This window comes from Pantherophis guttatus, chromosome 6 (genome assembly GCF_059756535.1).
Source record: "Pantherophis guttatus breed Tessera chromosome 6, ASM5975653v1, whole genome shotgun sequence".
Lineage (NCBI taxonomy): Eukaryota > Metazoa > Chordata > Lepidosauria > Squamata > Colubridae > Pantherophis > Pantherophis guttatus.
In genome coordinates this window covers 10,661,778-10,680,053 of record NC_142068.1, presented here as the reverse complement: position 1 = coordinate 10,680,053, position 18,276 = coordinate 10,661,778, and the positions used below count along the sequence as shown (strand labels likewise).

General features: G+C 44.0%; 1 protein-coding gene across 5 annotated transcripts in view; it reads right to left on the bottom strand.

Moving 5' to 3' along the window:
• The window catches only part of MCF2L2 (MCF.2 cell line derived transforming sequence-like 2), a 229,075-nt gene that overhangs the window by 22,499 nt on the left and 188,300 nt on the right, over window positions 1-18,276 (bottom strand). For all 5 annotated transcript variants that reach the window (XM_034438892.3, XM_034438891.3, XM_087872485.1 and 2 more), the window contains exons 23-26: window positions 16,007-16,099; window positions 13,955-14,033; window positions 5,998-6,070; window positions 698-801 (exon numbers count right to left, since the gene is read on the bottom strand). In XM_034438892.3, coding sequence (XP_034294783.2) covers window positions 698-801; window positions 5,998-6,070; window positions 13,955-14,033; window positions 16,007-16,099 — 349 coding nt within the window. The remainder of the gene's footprint in view (window positions 1-697; window positions 802-5,997; window positions 6,071-13,954; window positions 14,034-16,006; window positions 16,100-18,276) is intronic.

The following is an 18,276-nucleotide window of genomic DNA, read 5'->3' as shown; positions in this document are numbered from 1 at the left end:
TCTCAACACCTTGTTTCTATCGAGGCTTTATATCAAAGCTTTTTTTTAAAATCAAGCTTGATCCTTTCCATGTTCCATCTGACCACATGAACTCTGTCCCAACTGAATATGCAAGGCCTATAACAGAGAAATTGTCAGTGTATTCATGACTGGCAGAGATATGATAACAAGGTCAGCCAATGGGAACTGTTTGGAAACTGAAACAGTATTTGACTGAAACAGCAAGGAGTCTGGGCGTGGCTTAGACTTAGCTTAACTGCCCTGTATAGAGGAGGTTCTCTTGGTCTGTATTAAGCTCTGAGCTCTGAAGCTGCAAACTAGTCTGCTGAACTGAAACTGTTCTCTCCTCTGCCTGTGTTTGCTTGTCATCTCTACCACGTTGGAAGAACCACTCTTGTTATTGTATATATGTTTCATGTGTTATAAAGAGAAGTTTATAACACAGTATATAAAGTATACTGTACAAAGTATATAAAGAGAAGTTAATGAATCCTGCTGCATCAGTTACCTGTGTGTGTTTTCTGGATTTGATTGCTGCAACAAACTCTGACAGAAATCTCTCACTCTATAAGAGCATGATAGAGTCAACAACTTCACTGCATCAATCTCCATTTTGATAGCCTAATTTCGCAAGAGTTTCTATCCCATGACCCCTTTCTTCTACCTTTTCGGTGAGAGGGTCTTCTGAACGGCCTACCTCTTTTCTGCCTGGTGCTGGGGCTCACGTTCCGCTTGTTTGACGTTTCCAAGCTTGAGAGTTCAGATTTATTTTCGCACAAACTCATGGATTTTCTGCCGTACCTTATGGAGTCAAAAGAGATGTAACAAACATGGTTAGGTGACAGCTAACATGTTGAAAGGGATCTGTTGCAACAAGCAGAACATCTCAGTATGTTCTTACTGGGATACTTGTTTAAAAATGTTCCTCGCAGAATGAATCTACGTGTGTACAGTAGTGGCCAAAATTGTGGAAACCTTTTGGGAAAAATGTATTTTTGAGTTTTGATGGCTAATAACACCACTTTTTGGGGGAGTTTCAAGATAATCATATTCCACTGCTGGGAATAGTCCAGACCTTAACCCAATGCCGACTAAAGAAATTTGTTCGTCAGAAGCGACCCAGCAATAAAACCCAGTTAATAGAAGCAATCATTCAATCTTGGTTTCACACTATAACAGCTGCAGAACTAAAAGATTTGGTTCACTCCATGGGAAGACCTTGTAAGGCCATAATTCATGCTAAAGGTTACCCAACTAAGTATTAACTGACATGGTGATAATTTTTGTATATCTCATTTTTTCTATGGTGATAATTTTTGTATATCTCGTTTTTTCTATGGTGATAATTTTTGTATATCTCATTTTTTCTATGGTGATAATTTTTGTAATCTCGTTTTTTTCTAGGTGTTTCATTTTTCTTCTTTATACTGTAACTGCTATTCTATTAGCAAATCTTTCATAAAAATTATTGCATAAATTATCTTTCCATTTTATGGTACTACTGCAAAAAAAAAAAAAAAGTGATGTTATTAGCTAGTTTTACATAATACACTTTTCCCAAAAGGTTTCCACAATTTTGGCCACTATTGTATGTAAATCCTGCATGGTAACTGCCTTGTTTAGCAACCATTCTAAGTTATAGCAGTGCTGAAAAAGTAAATCTGCAACCAGATTTATGACTATAGCAGCATCCCCTCAGCCATGCGATTGCCACTGGTGTACTTCAACGCTGGCTTCCGACAAGCAGAGTCAGTGGAGAAGCCGGAAGTAAAAATCGCAAAGTTGTGTCACGGGATGTTTCGCTTAAAACACTGACTCACTTAAGAACCAAATGAAAAGAACTACATCCCAAGTCTGTCAACTCTGGAGATCTCTGGAGTTGAACTCCCAGAATTCTTCTTGGGGAATTCTGGGAGTTGTAGTCCGCACATCTTAAACTTGCAGAGTTTGACAAATACTGGTCAACAGTTGAAAACACTTGTGTGTGTTTCCCAAACTAATAAAAGTGGCAGGAATGGTAAACAAATTCCCTGTTATCACAACATCAGCAGATAAACCCAGTGGAGACAGAACTTGCAACATTCAACTGGCTGAACGTGTGCAGCTCTTTCAAACGCTAAGCCTGTTTCAACCTGCACAACATCTGTCCAACTCTGTGGGAAGCACCAGTCAGGCATCAAAAAGGCAGCTGGATGTCCAATCTTTCCTGTAGTCTAATCCAAAACGACCATGGAAGGAAATTCCAGAGATCAGAAAAGGAAGGGGGACACCATAGGAGCCTTGGTGGAGCAGCGGACTAAAGTGTTGTTAAGTAGCACTTAGCTGCCAGCTGCCTGCAATTACTGCAAGTTCAAATCTCACCAGGCTCAAGCCTTCCATCCTTCCGAGGTAGGTAAAATGAGGACCCGGATTGTGGGGGCAATAAATTGACTTTGTATAAAAAAGAACACTGCTGGGGGGGGGGGTGAAAGCCCTACTAAGCAGGTATATACAAAATTATGAAGGCTATTGCTTAACGCATTGTAAGCCACCCTGAGTCTCCAGAGAAGGGCGGCATATAAATCGAACCAATAAATAAATAAATAAATAATCTGCATTGGTAGCAAATTGCCAGCAACTGGTCCTCTTTGCAAAACATACATTTGGTGCCCACAACATCATAACATTTAAAAAAAAAACAACCAACTTTTATCTGGGGTCCTAGTTCTTCCTACAGGGAGAGACCACCTATAATCCAACAGTCCAATTAGGAGTTGGGCAGATTGCAATATAATAATTCTTTTTCAATGAAGCATACTAGATTATATCCATGGCAGAAATGATTTCAAGAGGAGAGGGGAAAATACTACACCTGGTAGTGCCAAGGACAATTTAACATCACATTTAACAGAATAACAGAGTTGGAAGGGACCTTGAAGGTCTTCTAGTCCAACTCTCTGCTCAAGCAGGAGACCCTATACCTGTGATGGTGAACCTGTCACCCATATCTGTGGGCACACGAGCGTTGCCATAGCTCAGCTCCAGCGCGCATGTGCGCACTGGCCAGCTGATTTTCAGACCTTCTGGTCCCACTAGAAGTCAGGAAATGGGCCGTTTCTGGCCTCCGGAGGGCCTCTGGAAGGGTGGGGAAGGCCATTTTCACCCTCTCCAGGCTCCAAGAAAGCCTCTAGAGCCTGGGGAGGGCAAAAAAACGGGCCTACTGGGCCCACTGTACCATCGTGTGCCAAAAACGGGGGTTGTGCGGTTGGGTCGTGCGCATATGCACTGGGTGCATTGAATTATGGAAGTGGGCATGCGTATGCACGACACCCCCCCCCCCCGTGCTCACCCCACTTTTGGCACGTGATGGCAAAAAGGTTAGCCATCACTGCCCTACACCATTCCAGACAAGTGGCTGTCCAATCTCTTCATAAAAGCCTCTAGGGATGGAGCACCCACAATTTCTGGAGTCAAGCTGTTCTACTGGTTAATTGTTCTCACTGTTTAGAAAATTTCTCCTTAGTTCTAAGTTTCTTCTCTCCTTGATTCGTTTCCATCTGTTGTTTCTTGTCTTGCCTTCAGGTGCTTTGGAGAATAGGTGGACCTCCTGTTCTTTGTGGCAGCCCCTCAAATGTTGGAACATTGCTACCACATCCCCCGTGGTCCATCTTTTCTCTAGATAGATTAGACTAAGAAGTTGAAGCAATGAGTTGAAGCCTGGGATGCTCTTTCTCGCATCCCACTAACTCAAGTGCTGCCATGCCTAGCAACCTCTTTTTGTCTGTCCAGGTCTTCACGTCATTGTCTTCAATTCATTGAATTGAAGTCGGTGCGGCCACCAAGTCGGTGGCCACACCGACCCTCTGGAATGAATTACCCACTGAGCTCTAGACGGCCCCCGACCTCCGCTCTTCCGCGGTGGCCTGAAGACATGGCTTTTTCAGCAAATCTCCTGATTTGCTGGGAATTTTTAGTTTTAACCGTTGGGGATTTTAATTGGATTATTTTAGCATTAATTTATTGTTTTGTTGTTTTATTGTTGTGAGCTGCCCTGAGTCCTTCGGGAGAAGGGTGGCATATAAATATGAATAAAATAAAAATAAATAAATAAATAAATTGCCAGCCCATTGCTGGTTGTTGGAGATGGTTCTAACAGCTAAGCTTGCCTCTTTGGATACAGTTAAATCCTTGACTTACGACCACAATAGAGCCCCAAATTTCTTGCCATAGTTGTCAAAATCTCTCTGGGAAAGTAGCAAAGGATGATCACATGGTCGTGGCAACCATTATAAATCCACTTGCCGGTTGCCAAGTGCCTGAATTCTGATCACATGACCATGGGGAGACTGTGATGGTCGTAAGTCCAAGGATAAGTTGTAAGTAACTTTTTTAGTGCTGTTGTAACTTCAAACAGTCGCTAAATGAATGGTTGTAAATTGATGACTACCTGTATAATCCAGCTGTTGATTAGACATAACACCTACGTACTTCTCTTTAGAAGGCCAGATCCTGAAGAGGAAACTCAAATACTTTGGCCACCTAATGAGAAGGAAGGACTCACTGGCGAAGAACCTAATGCTGGGAACGATTGAGGGCAAATGAAGAAGGGGACGGCAAGAGAACAAGGTGGCTGGATGGAGTCACTGAAGCAGTAGGTGTGAGCTTAAATGGACTCCAGAAGATGGTAGAGGATAGAAAAGCCTGGAGGAACGTTGTCCATAGGGCCGCGATGGATCGGACACGGCTTCGCAACTAACAACGACAACAACAACACCTACCTACCATCTCCTGGGAAATTCTAAATGACCTGTTTACACCTATTATGGGTATTGCAATCTTCAAACATGCCCCATGTCAATTTCTTGTTATGTTTGATTAGTGAGGTATTACTACTGATCTGGACTGCAAGTAAAGTCCTCAACTCTCTGCATATTTGTGCACACATAGATTAATGTATTATTTTTTTTAGTTTATCTGGTTCACCTTTAAGAAATATGCAAATAAAGTTCCATAGTTCTGCATTTATATTTCTGTAACTATCAATTTATACTTCTGGACATCTTTAATCAGGAAACAACCCAAATGTTTAGTTGAGTAAAATGCCACATGTAGAAAATGCTCTTGGCAATCTGTCCCTACGCCCTTGTCAGCCCCCCTTTTTTTAATGCATTTACCCCGAGGACAAAGCCGTGATGTAATTCACTTTGCAATACCGTCAATTCTTTAAAAACAAGATATAAATGTCATGTCATTATGGTTTTTCCTTAAGGCTGTCTTTGCATGCAGTGGATTTTTCCTCTCTGTGTTTCTTCCCTTGTGTGTAACAAATCAAAACCCAGCAAATTTTAAACCGGCTTTAATCCCTGTATGCAACTTTCTATAGCTTCACTGGCCTCCTCTTTCTTCTAGAACCTTTATGTTTATTTTAGATTAAATTACATGACAGGCTGACCATATGTCACGAAAAAAAGATGTTCTACTGCTTTATTCTGTAGGAGAAACCCAAAGCGGTTCCTGATAGTAGCTTTAGATTAGGCTTCTATACAGGTAATCCTTGATTTATGACCACATAAATTGAGAAGCGGGGTCAAAAATGGTCAAGACGGCATCTACAACCATGTGAGTTTCCCTGCTTGCACCCCTGAGAAACTAGGAGCCACATTCTGGTTTCCCGCTTCGGAAGCCACCAGAACTGCTGAGAAGTCATAGGAAGACGCTAGGCCAGTGGTTCTCAACCTGTGGTCCATGGACCTGGGGGGGGTGGGGGGAGGGGCGATGTCATCACAGGCGGTCCCTGAATGCATGAAGAAATATCATGATTTAAATCTTGAGTGAAGTCTTGGGGGTCCCTGGCCATGGTTCACGGCCACAGAGGGTATTTAAAGGAAGTCCATGGTGAAGAAAAGGTTGAGAACCACTGCTCTAGGCCTTGGGGCCTGGGGAATTCTGGGAGTTGAAGTCCACAAGTCTTAAAGTTGCCAAGATTGTTCTAGGCCACACAGTTTGGGTGTTCCATACCTGGAGGAGTTGGCTGAATTCATTGGTGCGTGATAAACGCTCTCTGTGATTCTTTGGTGAAGCTGGCTTGCTTCTGTCACAGGAAAAGAAGGAAAAACAAAATGAATATTTCATTTCTTCGCCTACTGGAACAAATAAACTTGCGGATAAGGTTTTTTTTTTTTTTTACAATAGTTAGACTTTAAAAAAAATATAGATTCCTCAGTTATGTTTTTATTTTATTTTATTTTAATTCACCATTTTTATACATGGGGCTATATATATGTTAAGTAAATAAATACATGGCATTTCTCACACCCTGGGTCTCTCCTATTACAACTTTAGCATGAGAGCCTTGGTAGTACAGGGGTTTAAGGCACCCTGTTATTAAGCTTATTAAGACCGCCTGCAATTACTGCAGGGTTCGAATCTCGCCAAGGCTCAAGGTTGACTCAGCCTTCCATCCTTTCTAAGGTAGGTGAAATGAGGACCCAGTTGTGGGGGCAATAAGCTGACTTTGTATAAATATACAAAAGGATGAAGGCTATTGCTGAGCACATTGTAAGCCGCCCTGAGTCTTCGGAGAAGGGCAGCATATAAATCAAATTAAAAAAAAAAAAATTAAAAAAAAAATTGAAGGGATGAACAGGCAAGTGGCTGATCAGGATTTTATGAATTATGGGGAAAGGAAAATAACTATTGAATTAGATTGTAGAGTGTCCTATATATTTTGATCTCCTTGGAACTCTTGTATTTCTGTGATCCACCTAAATAATCCACCTAAGGCATCTTTCAATAACATTTGGATCAGGGTAGTTGATGCAAAATCATTACCATATGGTGAAAACCTGGGCTGAGAAGCACCTCTGTAATTGTTCGTTTGTTTCCCGCCTTTATTATTTTTATAATATGTGTTATAATATTATAATATAATATATGTGTTATAATGTTAGTATATTCACAGTGGCAAACATACTAACATTCCTTCCTTCTCCTATCTGATAGTGACTGACTCAAAGTTACCCAGCCAGCTTTCATGCCTAAGGCGGGACTAGAATTCACAGTCTCCTGGTGATTGGCCCAAAGTCACCCCGTTGGCTTTCATACCTAAGGGGGAACTAGAACTCACAGTATCCTAATGATTGGCGAAAGTCACCCTGCCTCCTTTCATACCTAAGGTCGGACTAGAACTCACAGTCTTCTGCTCATTGGCCCAAAGTCACCCAGTCGGCTTTCATACCTAAGGTGGAACTAGAACTCACAATTTCCTGCTCATTGGCCCAATGTCACCCAGTCGGCTTTCATACCTAAGACGGGACTAGAACTCACAGTCTCCTGCTTATTGGCCCAAAGTCACCCAGTCGGCTTTCATACCTAAGGTGGGACTAGAACTCATAGTCTCCTGCTCATTGGCCCAAAGTCACCCAGTCGGCTTTCATACCTAAGGCGGGACTAGAACTCATAGTCTCCTGCTCATTGGCCCAATGTCACCCAGTCGGCTTTCATACCTAAGACGGGACTAGAACTCACAGTCTCCTGCTCATTGGCCCAAAGTCACCCAGTCGGCTTTCATACCTAAGACGGGACTAGAACTCACAATTTCCTGCTTATTGGCCCAAAGTCACCCAGTCGGCTTTCATACCTAAGGCGGGACTAGAACTCATAGTCTCCTGCTCATTGGCCCAAAGTCACCCAGTCGGCTTTCATACCTAAGGCGGGATTAGAACTCAGAGTCTCCTGCTTATTGGCCCAAAGTCACCCAGTCGGCTTTCATACCTAAGGCAGGACTAGAACTCAGTCTCCTGGTGATTGGTCCAAAGTCACCCACTGGCTTTCATGCCTGAGGCGGGACTAATCTCCTGGCTTCTAGCCTAGTGCCTTAATCACTAGACCAAATTATTCTTAAGAAAATTTAGGGGTTGATATAGTGCCATATGTCAGTTGACAGTCATGAAAAAGACCCTGCAAGAATTACAGGAATTCCACTATAATTCCACTTATAACAGAATCTTAAAAGCTTGAAAGACTTTCCTTCAGCCCCCATTTATACCAAACAAATTCAAAGTGGGTTTTTTTGAGTTTGTTTTCCATGCCTTCTTTTTTTTCCCATCCCCTATTTTGTCTTAACTGTTCCTGCCTACCTTCTTCAAGGTAATCTATGAATTCATCTATATCTGGGGTGGGCAATTAATTTTCCCAAGAGGCCACATGAGAATCTGGGACTGCTGTGCAGGGCTAAGCCAATGGGGCTGTGAAGGTATGTAGGCATGCACACCCACCCACACAAATGCCCCCAAGTCTGATCTATATCATACAATAGAAATTTTCAAGCTTTAATTCTAGTGTCCTCCTAGACTCACAGCTAAGATTAGAGCAACACCTGACAGCTGTGGCTAGGGGGACCTTTGCACAGGTTCGCCTGGTGCACCAATTGCGATCCTACTTGGATCGGGAGGCTCTCCTCACGGTCACTCATGCCCTTGTCACCTCATGGTTAGATTATTGCAACACACTCTACATGGGGCTACCCTTGAAAAGTGTTCGGAGACTACAGTTGGTCCAGAACGCAGCCGCGAGAGCTGTCATGGGTGCACCTAGGTACACCCACATTACACCAATTCTCCGCGAGCTGCACTGGCTCCCTATTGGTCTCCAGTCACAATTCAAGGTGTTGGTTATTACCTTTAAAGCCCTACATGGCTCAGGGCCAGGGTATCTTCGAGACTGCCTTCTGCCGCATAGCTCCCAGCGACCGGTAAGATCCTACAGAGTTGGTCTCCTCCGGGTTCCGTCAGCTAAACAATGCCGGCTGGCGGGCCCGCGGGGGAGGGCCTTCTCTGTGGCGGCCCCAGCTCTCTGGAACCAGTTACCTCCTGAGGTCCGGACCATCCCCACCCTATTGGCCTTCCGAAAAGCGGTGAAGATCTGGCTTTTCTAGCAGGCCTGGGGCCGTTGATCTCGCTCTTGCGATCCGGCGAGATCCAGCCATGAATGGTGTGAATGAGTTTTTAATGTTTTTAATGTTTTTAATTCTTAAATGTTTTTATAATGAATTTAAATGCATTGTGAGCTGCCCTGAGTCTTCGGAGAGGGGCGGCATACAAATTGAATTAATAAATAAATAATAAATAAAATAAATAATTAACTGCTATTGCTCTCCATGTGTGGCAATGGGAAAGGCATTTCATTTCCTTGATAAATATACACATATAAAGAATAGTGTGGCCATTGTTAGGGAATTTTAGCTTTCCAGATTTTTGAAGGGTATCATTTCCCATGAACCTCCAAGATGACCATGGAAGATGGGATTTGTAGTTTAACAATATCTGGAAGCCACAGTTTCTAGTTCCTAATCTAAATCTTGGGAGAGGAAAAAAAAGAGGAAGCAATAGGAACATATGCCTAACTTTGTATCTGACATTTAAGATCCTTCAGAGATGAGAAATTTATTTTTCTCTGCCAGAACTGCTGGCACTGGAAGCCTTTAATTGATTTTTTAAAAATTTTTTAATTGAATTTCAACATGAAAAGTCTGCTTTTGATGTGGGTTTTTCTTTGCCCTTGGTATGACAAGTAGGCTTAATAACCCCAACACATTTTGCTGCCTTGTTCAACATGATATTCGAAAGCCAGAGCTAATTCTGCCATGGGTAAAAAAAAAAAGGAAAAAAAAGTATATAATTTTACTGTAAATTAACATGGGAAACAGTTGATGGACCTGATTCCCAAGGAAGTGAAATGTTATTGTTTGCTGTCTAATGTATTGCATAGTTTGACCCGGGTTTCTTAGAAAAACTCGGATTGCTAATAAAAGCTTAGTGGGCTGGATCTGTCACTATTCAGACATGAACATTTGATGCTTGACTTTGGTTGATCTGGAGGCTAGAGGGAATGGCCTTGAATGAGGAGGAGCCACTGTCAAGGCAACGATCAATAAGAAGGGCTCAAACTTCTTCTAAGATATGTGGTACCTCGCTCAATAGTGGTGACTGTGAGTGGTACTTGGAGTCCTAGCGGACAACCATTTAAATATGAGCTGGCAGTGTGCAGCAGCTGCCAAAAAAGCCAACATGGTTCTAGGCTGCATAAACAATGGGATAGAATCAAGATCACGTGAAGTGTTAATACCACTTTATAATGCCTTGGTAAGGCCACACTTGGAATACTGCATTCAGTTTTGTTCACCATGATATAAAAAAGATGTGGAGACTCTAGAAAGAGTGCAGAGAAGAGCAACAAAGATGATTAGAGGACTGGAGGCTAAAATATATAAAGAATGTTGCAGGAACTGGGTATGTCTAGTTTAATGAAAAGAAGGACTAGGGGAGCCATGATAACAGTCTTCCAATATCTCAGGCCAATATCTCCCACAAAGAAGAGGGAGTCAAGCTATTCTCCAAAGCACCTGAGGGCAGGACAAGAAGCAATGGATGGAAACTAATCAAGGAGAGAAGCAACCTAGAACTAAGGAGAAATTTCTTGACAGTTAGAACAATTAATCAGTGGAACAACTTGCCTCCAGAAGTTGCAAATGCTCCAACACTGGAAATTTTAAAGAAGATGTTGGATAACCATTTGTCTGAAGTGCTATAGGGTTTCCTGCCTAGGCAGGGGGTAGGACTAGAAGACCTCCAAGGTCCCTTCCAATTCTGTTATTCTGTTAAGAAACTAACTTGAGCATAGTCTCAGACAAGCGCCTTCTCATTCACCCGAAACTAAAAAGAGGGAATGGAGAAACACATTCCGATTTGCAATTCTTGTTTTTATAGCTGTTACAATGATAGTTTTGATCTAAACAGTGTTGGTTTCTCAGTCCGGTCTAACTTGTAGAGTTAACAGCCGGTATAGCTGGAAAAACAACATAGCTACTCGATGTCCAAACTGTATTATCAGGAATTGTGGTATATCCTGGAAATTGACTAGATAAGCTAGTCTTATGTGCATTGGGTTTTATGGAGATACAGCAGTGTTTCTAAGGGAGCCCGGTGGCTTACGTGGTTAGGATACTGGCTGACAATTGGCAAGCTCGCGTTTGAGACCCGAGTGCTGCTGTGCGGTGGAGTAAGCTGCCGCCACTCGCTTCAACTGCTGCTGACCCAGTAGTTTGAAAGCAGGCAACTGCGAGTAGATAGATGGGTACCACTTCGGTGGGCAACTTAACAGGGACATGAACGATAGCATCACCAGTGTTAGAAGGGAGTGGCATTTGCTTTCTTTTTATATACAGTAACTTGCTCTGTTAGTGTAGGTGGGTTGGAGTCGACTTGGCAGTTCCTTGATTAGGCTGTTTACTGTTAGCTTGTTGGTCTGTTGGTAGTTCCCTGATTGGGATATTGTTTACTTTTGGTCTAGTGTTGATTTTTGGTCTAGTGTTAATCTTGGTGTTAATCTCTGCTGATCTGGGTGTTGATTGCTGCTGAGGAGATGTATTGGGCAAGCCAATAGTACCATGATGGCAAACCTATGGCACGCAGAGCCCTCTCTGCAGGCATGCCAGCTATCGCACCAGCCCAGCTCCACTGTGCATGCATGCACGCCTCCCACTGGCCAGCTGGTCTTTGGGGCGCATGCGGGGAATGTGCGCATGCATGTGCGGGGCACTTGCATGGGGGACGGGGCACATGCACAGTTGCACTCACATTGCATTTGGGGGGTTCGCATGCGTGCGCCCCCCAGTGCCCCATTTTGGGTCTGGAAGCCTCCTGCATCAATTTGGAAGCCAAAATGGGGCACAGGAGGTGGAGCACATGTGTGTGTGTGGGGGTGTGTGTATGCATGGGGGGTACACATGCATGTGGGGGTGGGCGCTCGCATTGCATTTTGGAGATCCGGCACGCGTGCGTACATTCACGCTCGCGTGCTTTGCGCACTCAACACCAAAAAGATTAAACCATCACTGCACTAGTATATAAACAGAGAGCAAACACCACTCCCTTCTAACACTGGTGATGCTACCTTTCATGTCCCTGTTAAGTTGCCCACCGAAGTGGTACCCATCTATCTACTCGCAGTTGCCTGCTTTCAAGCTACTGGGTCAGCAGCAGTTGAAGCGAGTGACGGCAGCTTACTCAACCACACGGCAGCACTCGGGTCTCAAATGCGAGCTTGACGATTGTCAGCCAGTATCCTAACCACGTAAGCCACTGGGCTCCCTTAGAAACACTCCCTTTAGCACTGATGATGTTATCTAGTTTGGTAGTGAAACATCTGTAAGAAAACAACCAAGCTCGGAGAGTGTCAGGGATCCCGCAGAGAGGGATGTCTTAATGATAGGGATCCCTTGCCTATGACTTTGAAGGTTGCCTTAGCATTCATTCCCGGGGGACAAATGTAGGAGGGAAGGGCACAGAGGACCCTCTTCCCACTTTGCCACAGCTGGTACAGGATCAAGACAACAGTCAAGAGCGATGCAGAACAATCTGAGCAGCTGCAGCTTGGCTAAACATAGGTCCCGGGGGTTGCCTGGCCTCAAAAGCAAGAAGAGGAGGAAACCTTGGGGAGAGCTCAGGTTTTTATGGCGTCTTGTACGCCACACAATAGAAATATTTACAGGGAGGAGGGAAAAGTCAACGTGGCAGTATCCTGAAGTTGTACTGAGTGCACGGGAGAAGGTCGTCCAAGGTGGAGGAAGCGAGGAAAAGCTGCTAGATGCAATGCTCCCACATTTGCACATATGTTTGCACACACAGAAGCACAGCAGTAATCACACCTTGGTGGAAGTTCATGACTTTTTGCTGAAAGAAGGAAAGATTGAACTGATGATTTATGGGTCTGGGGATTAAAAAGGGTTAAAGAGGAAGGGGAAAGTTAAGATGGCAAGCCTTTGCTGGAAAGAAAGGCCGAAGTGATTAATACTGTATTTTTTCTCACGTTTCTATAATATCTGAAGACTTAAAATGGACACCTAACGTTAAAAATGTCATCAACCCTTGGTAGTACAAGGGTTTAAGGCACCCTGTTATTAAGCTTATTAAGACCAGCTGCCTGCAATTACTGCAGGGTTCGAATCTCGCCAAGGCTCAAGGTTGACTCAGCCTTCCATCCTTTCTAAGGTAGGTGAAATGAGGACCCAGTTTGTGGGGGCAATAAGCTGACTTTGTATAAATATACAAAAGGATGAAGGCTATTGCTGAGCACATTGTAAGCCGCCCTGAGTCTTCGGAGAAGGGCGGCATATAAATCAAATTTAAAAAAAAAAACAAACAGAAAAAAAAAAACCAAAGCTAATTCTAATTCTAATTCTAATTCTAATTCTAATTCTAATTCTATTCTATTCTATTCTATTCTATTCTATTCTATTCTATTCTATTCTATTCTATTCCTATTCCTATTCCTATTCTATTCCTATTCTATATTTACTCTACTCTACTCTACTCTACTCTACTCTACTCTACTCTACTCTATTCCTTTTTTAATCTTTTTTGTCTTTTATACTCTAATTTTCTATACTTTGCTTGTATTAGTATGCATGTATGTATTTATGGGTTGGTAGAAGCTATGGTTAGAAGGCATGGTTGGGAGCCCAACTTCAAGATGTATCGAAGGTAGCCCCTCACATTCTTGTTGAGTCTCCTGGTTAGACTGCTTATGTTTCCTTTACACAGGGCTGTCCTTGAATACTATCCGGAAAGATCAGCTTCACAAAATGTAGCTGCCTACTTACTTCCTGCAACACTGCCATGGCACACCAGTGTTGTGAGGCCACAAGGCCAGGGATCATTTGCCTTCTGCATCTCTCTTATATAAGGAGAGAGAGGGGTTGACCCCTCTGTGCTCCTTCTGCGGGTTCAAAGGGATGATAAAGAACACAACTGATTTGTCTATGGTTTAGGCACACTTAGTAGTTCTGGTAAACTATCTCGATGCACTCAAGTGAAGTGTGCTTGAAACATGTTTCTACAAGCTTTCAGAAAGGAAAAGAATGTGCAGTGTTGATGTGTCTCCCGGCTACGGTCCCCTTTATACGGCGTCCTCCTACCTCTGCAAGCTTCCAGTTGTCCTGTTAGGACTTTCCTGATCTCTGACACCCACGTGTTCTTCAGCTCCATAGACGCCGCCTGAAAAACAGGATACAACCACAGTTACAATTACAGTCGCAACAGGATACTTAGCAATGGGATAGCAGCCAATATCTGCAGCTCAGGTGGAGGTTGAGGGTGGAGGCTCGTTCTCTGAGCTTGTGGGTTGGTTTCCGAATGTTTTGTTACCAGGCTAGGTAACATCTTCAGCGGAATTTAGGGAATGTCAGTGTTGATGTTCTTCTGCTTATAAGGACTCAACCGACTCACAACCAACCCACACACACCCCAAGCAGCACTTCATCTCCCAATGATCCTCACCTGACATGACCTCCCCATCATAAGACCCTTGCCTAACGTGATCCATACTAGACCCTTACCTGATGTGACCCTCCCATCATAAGACCTACTGACCACATGAAGCCCTTATAAGCAGAAGCACACCAACAATGTGTTGTGACCCAGGCCCAAGTAAGTCGTAGGAAAATCAGTCCGTGAAAAGACAAACTTTATTCGAACAGCTGAGAATTACTTCATTCCCAGCGTCGTTCAGCTAAATTAAAGCAAATTCCTCCCAACACAAATTCCTCAGTCCTATCGCAAACCTTGGTCCAATTAGGCAAACTGCCAAAGGCCTTTCTTGGCAAACGTTCAGAAGTCACAGATACAAAAATAAACGCAAGACGTAGACGAAGAAGACGAAGCTACCAATGTTGTTTTCCGGCAAAGCCCAAATGCCGTTGCTGGTCTGTTTTAAGCCTTATGGGAGGGGGCCAATCATCTCTTGGTCCTACTCCCGAGTTGTCCTCTTTGCTTGAGCTGCTCTTGCCTTCTGGCAGCTCTTCTCATGTGTGCATTAGGAACAGGCTCCTCCTGTTCCTCTGCCTCACTCCTATCAGTCTCTGGAGGCTCTGGAGTCCGCACCTCACTCCCCGATGGCCCTGGTCCCATCTCTGCCTCTGATGCAGAGCCCTCATCTGGGCCTTCCCCAGCCTCCAGGACCGGCCCATTTTCTTCCTCAGCCTTATCGCTGTCCGACTCTGCTGCCAGCTCCACAGGCTGCTGGCGAACCACAACACAATGACATTCCCTAAATTCCGCTGAAGATGTTACGTAGCCTCAGTGGTGGTATTCAGCCGGTTCGTCCCGGTTCGGGCGAACAAGTAGCTGAGATTGTGGGTGGGTCTGCCCACCCGTCCTGGCATAAAGACGTCCTATTTAGCCCCGTTTTTGAGGCTGGGCACATGCACGGAAGGCGCGCACGCGAGCAAAGCACATGCATGGAAGGCCGGGCACATGTGGGAAGGCTGGCGCACGAGAAGTGTGCGTGCATGCACGGGACGAACCGGTGGTAAGAATATGTGAAACCCACTGCTGCCTAGCCTGGTAATGAAATATTCAGAAACCAAATCACAAGCTTGGGGAATGAACCGCCTTCCTCATACTTAGCAATTGCAAGAAATTCAGGCAAGAGTTCAGCTAAACAGTTTTGCATCTAATATATCTTCCATTCTTTCCCTTCCTATTTATTTGGCCGTTTTTATCCTCTTGGAGGTCTAAATACCTCCACCTACAGAACAGCAGAGTAGGAAGGGATCTTGTCCAATCCCTTCTTAAAGACCTCCAGTGATGGAGCTACTACAATTTCTGAAGGTAAGCTGTTCCACTGGTTAATTGTTCCCACTGTCAGGAAATTTCTCCTTAGTTCTGGAAATCTAAGCACTCTTTCCATCTTCTCCTTGAAGGGATGCTTACTGCAGAGTAACTTATCAAAAGCTGTTCAACGAATTAGAAGTTGGAATGAGGTGTGAACCAGGGCTTTATTGGCTAGAAAACAAATATTAATCTTAGAAAGGGAGGAAGCCAAATCTTGTTCCTTTTTTAGTCTCTGTCTGTCCCCAAGGCTTATTTTCTCCTGTAATTCTGAATAATCAAGAATATGAATAATGTATTAGCGGGGGGTGGGGGTGGGGGGAAACATCTGGAAATGAAGAAAAGTGAAACTGCAATACCTGAATAATATAGACCTCTTCTCTGCCATTGTACCAGATCTCAAATTTCTTACAATCACCTTTGACATTTTCCGTAATGCCAACAGTGCTCATCTGTTCGAAAGAGAAGTTTGAATACAGAACACGATCATTGGTCATTGCAATACATTTTGTTTTTGTTTTTAAGTTCACCTTAAAAGCACATGAGCCAGTTTCCTATAGTGCTGTGATGGCGAACCTATAGCATGCATGCCACAGGTGGCACACAGAGCCATATTGGTGGTCACGTGAGCTCAGCTCCGGCACGTGCAGCTGATTTTCAGGCCATCTGGGCCCACTGGAGGTCAGGAAACAGGTTGTTTCCGGCCTCCAGAGGGCCTCTGGCGGGTGGGAAAGGCTGTTTTTGCCCTCCCCAGGCTCCTAGAAAGGCTCTGGAGCCTGGGCAGAGCAAAAAATGGGCCTACTGGGCCCACCGTGCCAAAAGTGGGGGGAGCATGGCGGGTCACACATGCATGCGCGGCGGGGCACATAGAATTATGGGTGTGGGCACACGCGCGACCCCCCTAGGCTCCCCATACTTTTGGCACGCGATGGCAAAACACTATCACTGCTATAGTGTTTAAGGTGCTGACCTAGAAACCAGGAGACTGTGAGTTCTAGTCCTGCCTTAGGCATGAAAGCCAGTTGGGTGACTTAGGGCCAATAACCCAAAGGCCAGAGTGATTCTGGACCAATCACCAGGAGACTGTGAGTTCTAGTCCTGCCTTAGGCATGAAAGCAGTTGGGTGACTTAGGGCCAATCACCCGGAGGCCCACAATGACTCTGGACCAATCACCAGGAGACTGTGAGTTCTAGTCCCGCCTTAGGCATGAAAGCCAGTTGGGTGACTTAGGGCCAATCACCCGGAGGCCCACAATGACTCTGGACCAATCACCAGGAGACTGTGAGTTCTAGTCCTGCCTTAGGCATGAAAGCCATCTTGGTGACTTTGGACCAGTCCCTTTCTTTCAACCCAATCCGCTTCACAGGGTTATTGATTTGGAGAAAAGAGGAGGAGGAAGGATATTATGTATGTTCACTACCTTGAGTTACTTATAAAGACTTTCTGGTTTTTCTTTGAAGACATTTCACTTCTAATCCAAGAAGCTTCTTCAGCTCTGAAAAAGCACCTTTGGGACAACCTTGACCTGGATGACTGAGAATCTCCATAGACATAAGGCAGGGTGATAAATTTTAACTTTGTTTAGAGTTAAAGTTTGCCTTAGCATTAAGTCCTGGGGGCTGGGGGATATAAGTATAGCAGGGAGAAGGCACAGGGAATGTTGCTTGTTAACTACACTCACTCCTTACGTCACAGATAATACAATACAGAAGCAATACAGAAGTCACAACGATGGTAAATTTCCAAGCACCTGCCAAGCAAAGTTTCAACCTTGCTCATGTTAGGAGGATACAATAAAAGGGAAGAATGTTGAATGAGAAGACTTTTGGGAGTCCCTTGGACTGCAAGGAGATCGAATCGGTCCATCCTAAAGGAAATCAACCCTGACTCTTCTTTGGAAGGACAGATCCTGAAGCTGAAGCTCAAATACTTTGGCCACCAAATGAGAAAGAAGGACTCAGTGGAAAAGACCCAGATGGTGGGAAAAACGAAAAGCAAAAGGAGAAAGGGGACGACAGAGGATGAGATGGTTAGATGGTGTCATCGATGCAATGAACAGGAATTTGGAAAACTCCGGGAAACAGTGGAGAACAGGGGGCCTGGTATACTATGGCCCATGGGGCCGTAAAGAGCCGGACATGAATTAACCACTGAACAAAATGTTGAATCCACTAAAGTGTAAGAAAGTGACATTCCTCTCAGTGTGGATTGCTTTGATTTCCACTTCATTATAGTCTACTACGGAATCCTTCTGCAGACGTTCTCTTGTTCTCTATATATCTAGAATTCAAAGCCATGATGATATAAATCACAAACCACAAAACCTATGAAGTTTCTGTGAGAAGAGACTCACGTGGGGGTTAAAAAGAATGTTTGGTAGCAATACAAATGCAATAAAGAGGCAATTAGATTAAAACTAGAATGTGATGGGAGTGTCAAGGATAATCCCACCTTTAAAAAAAAGGATGAAAAGTGAAGAGTGAAGTGTGTTTATTCCGGATTCTATTTGAAGTGTAATCTGGCAGCTGTCTGCTCTTGGCCAGAGTAGTATTACATCCAACTCCATCTTCTCTTGTCCTTCCTAATTCCTTCAATGTTTCTTCATAGATCTGACTTTTTAGTTCCCTG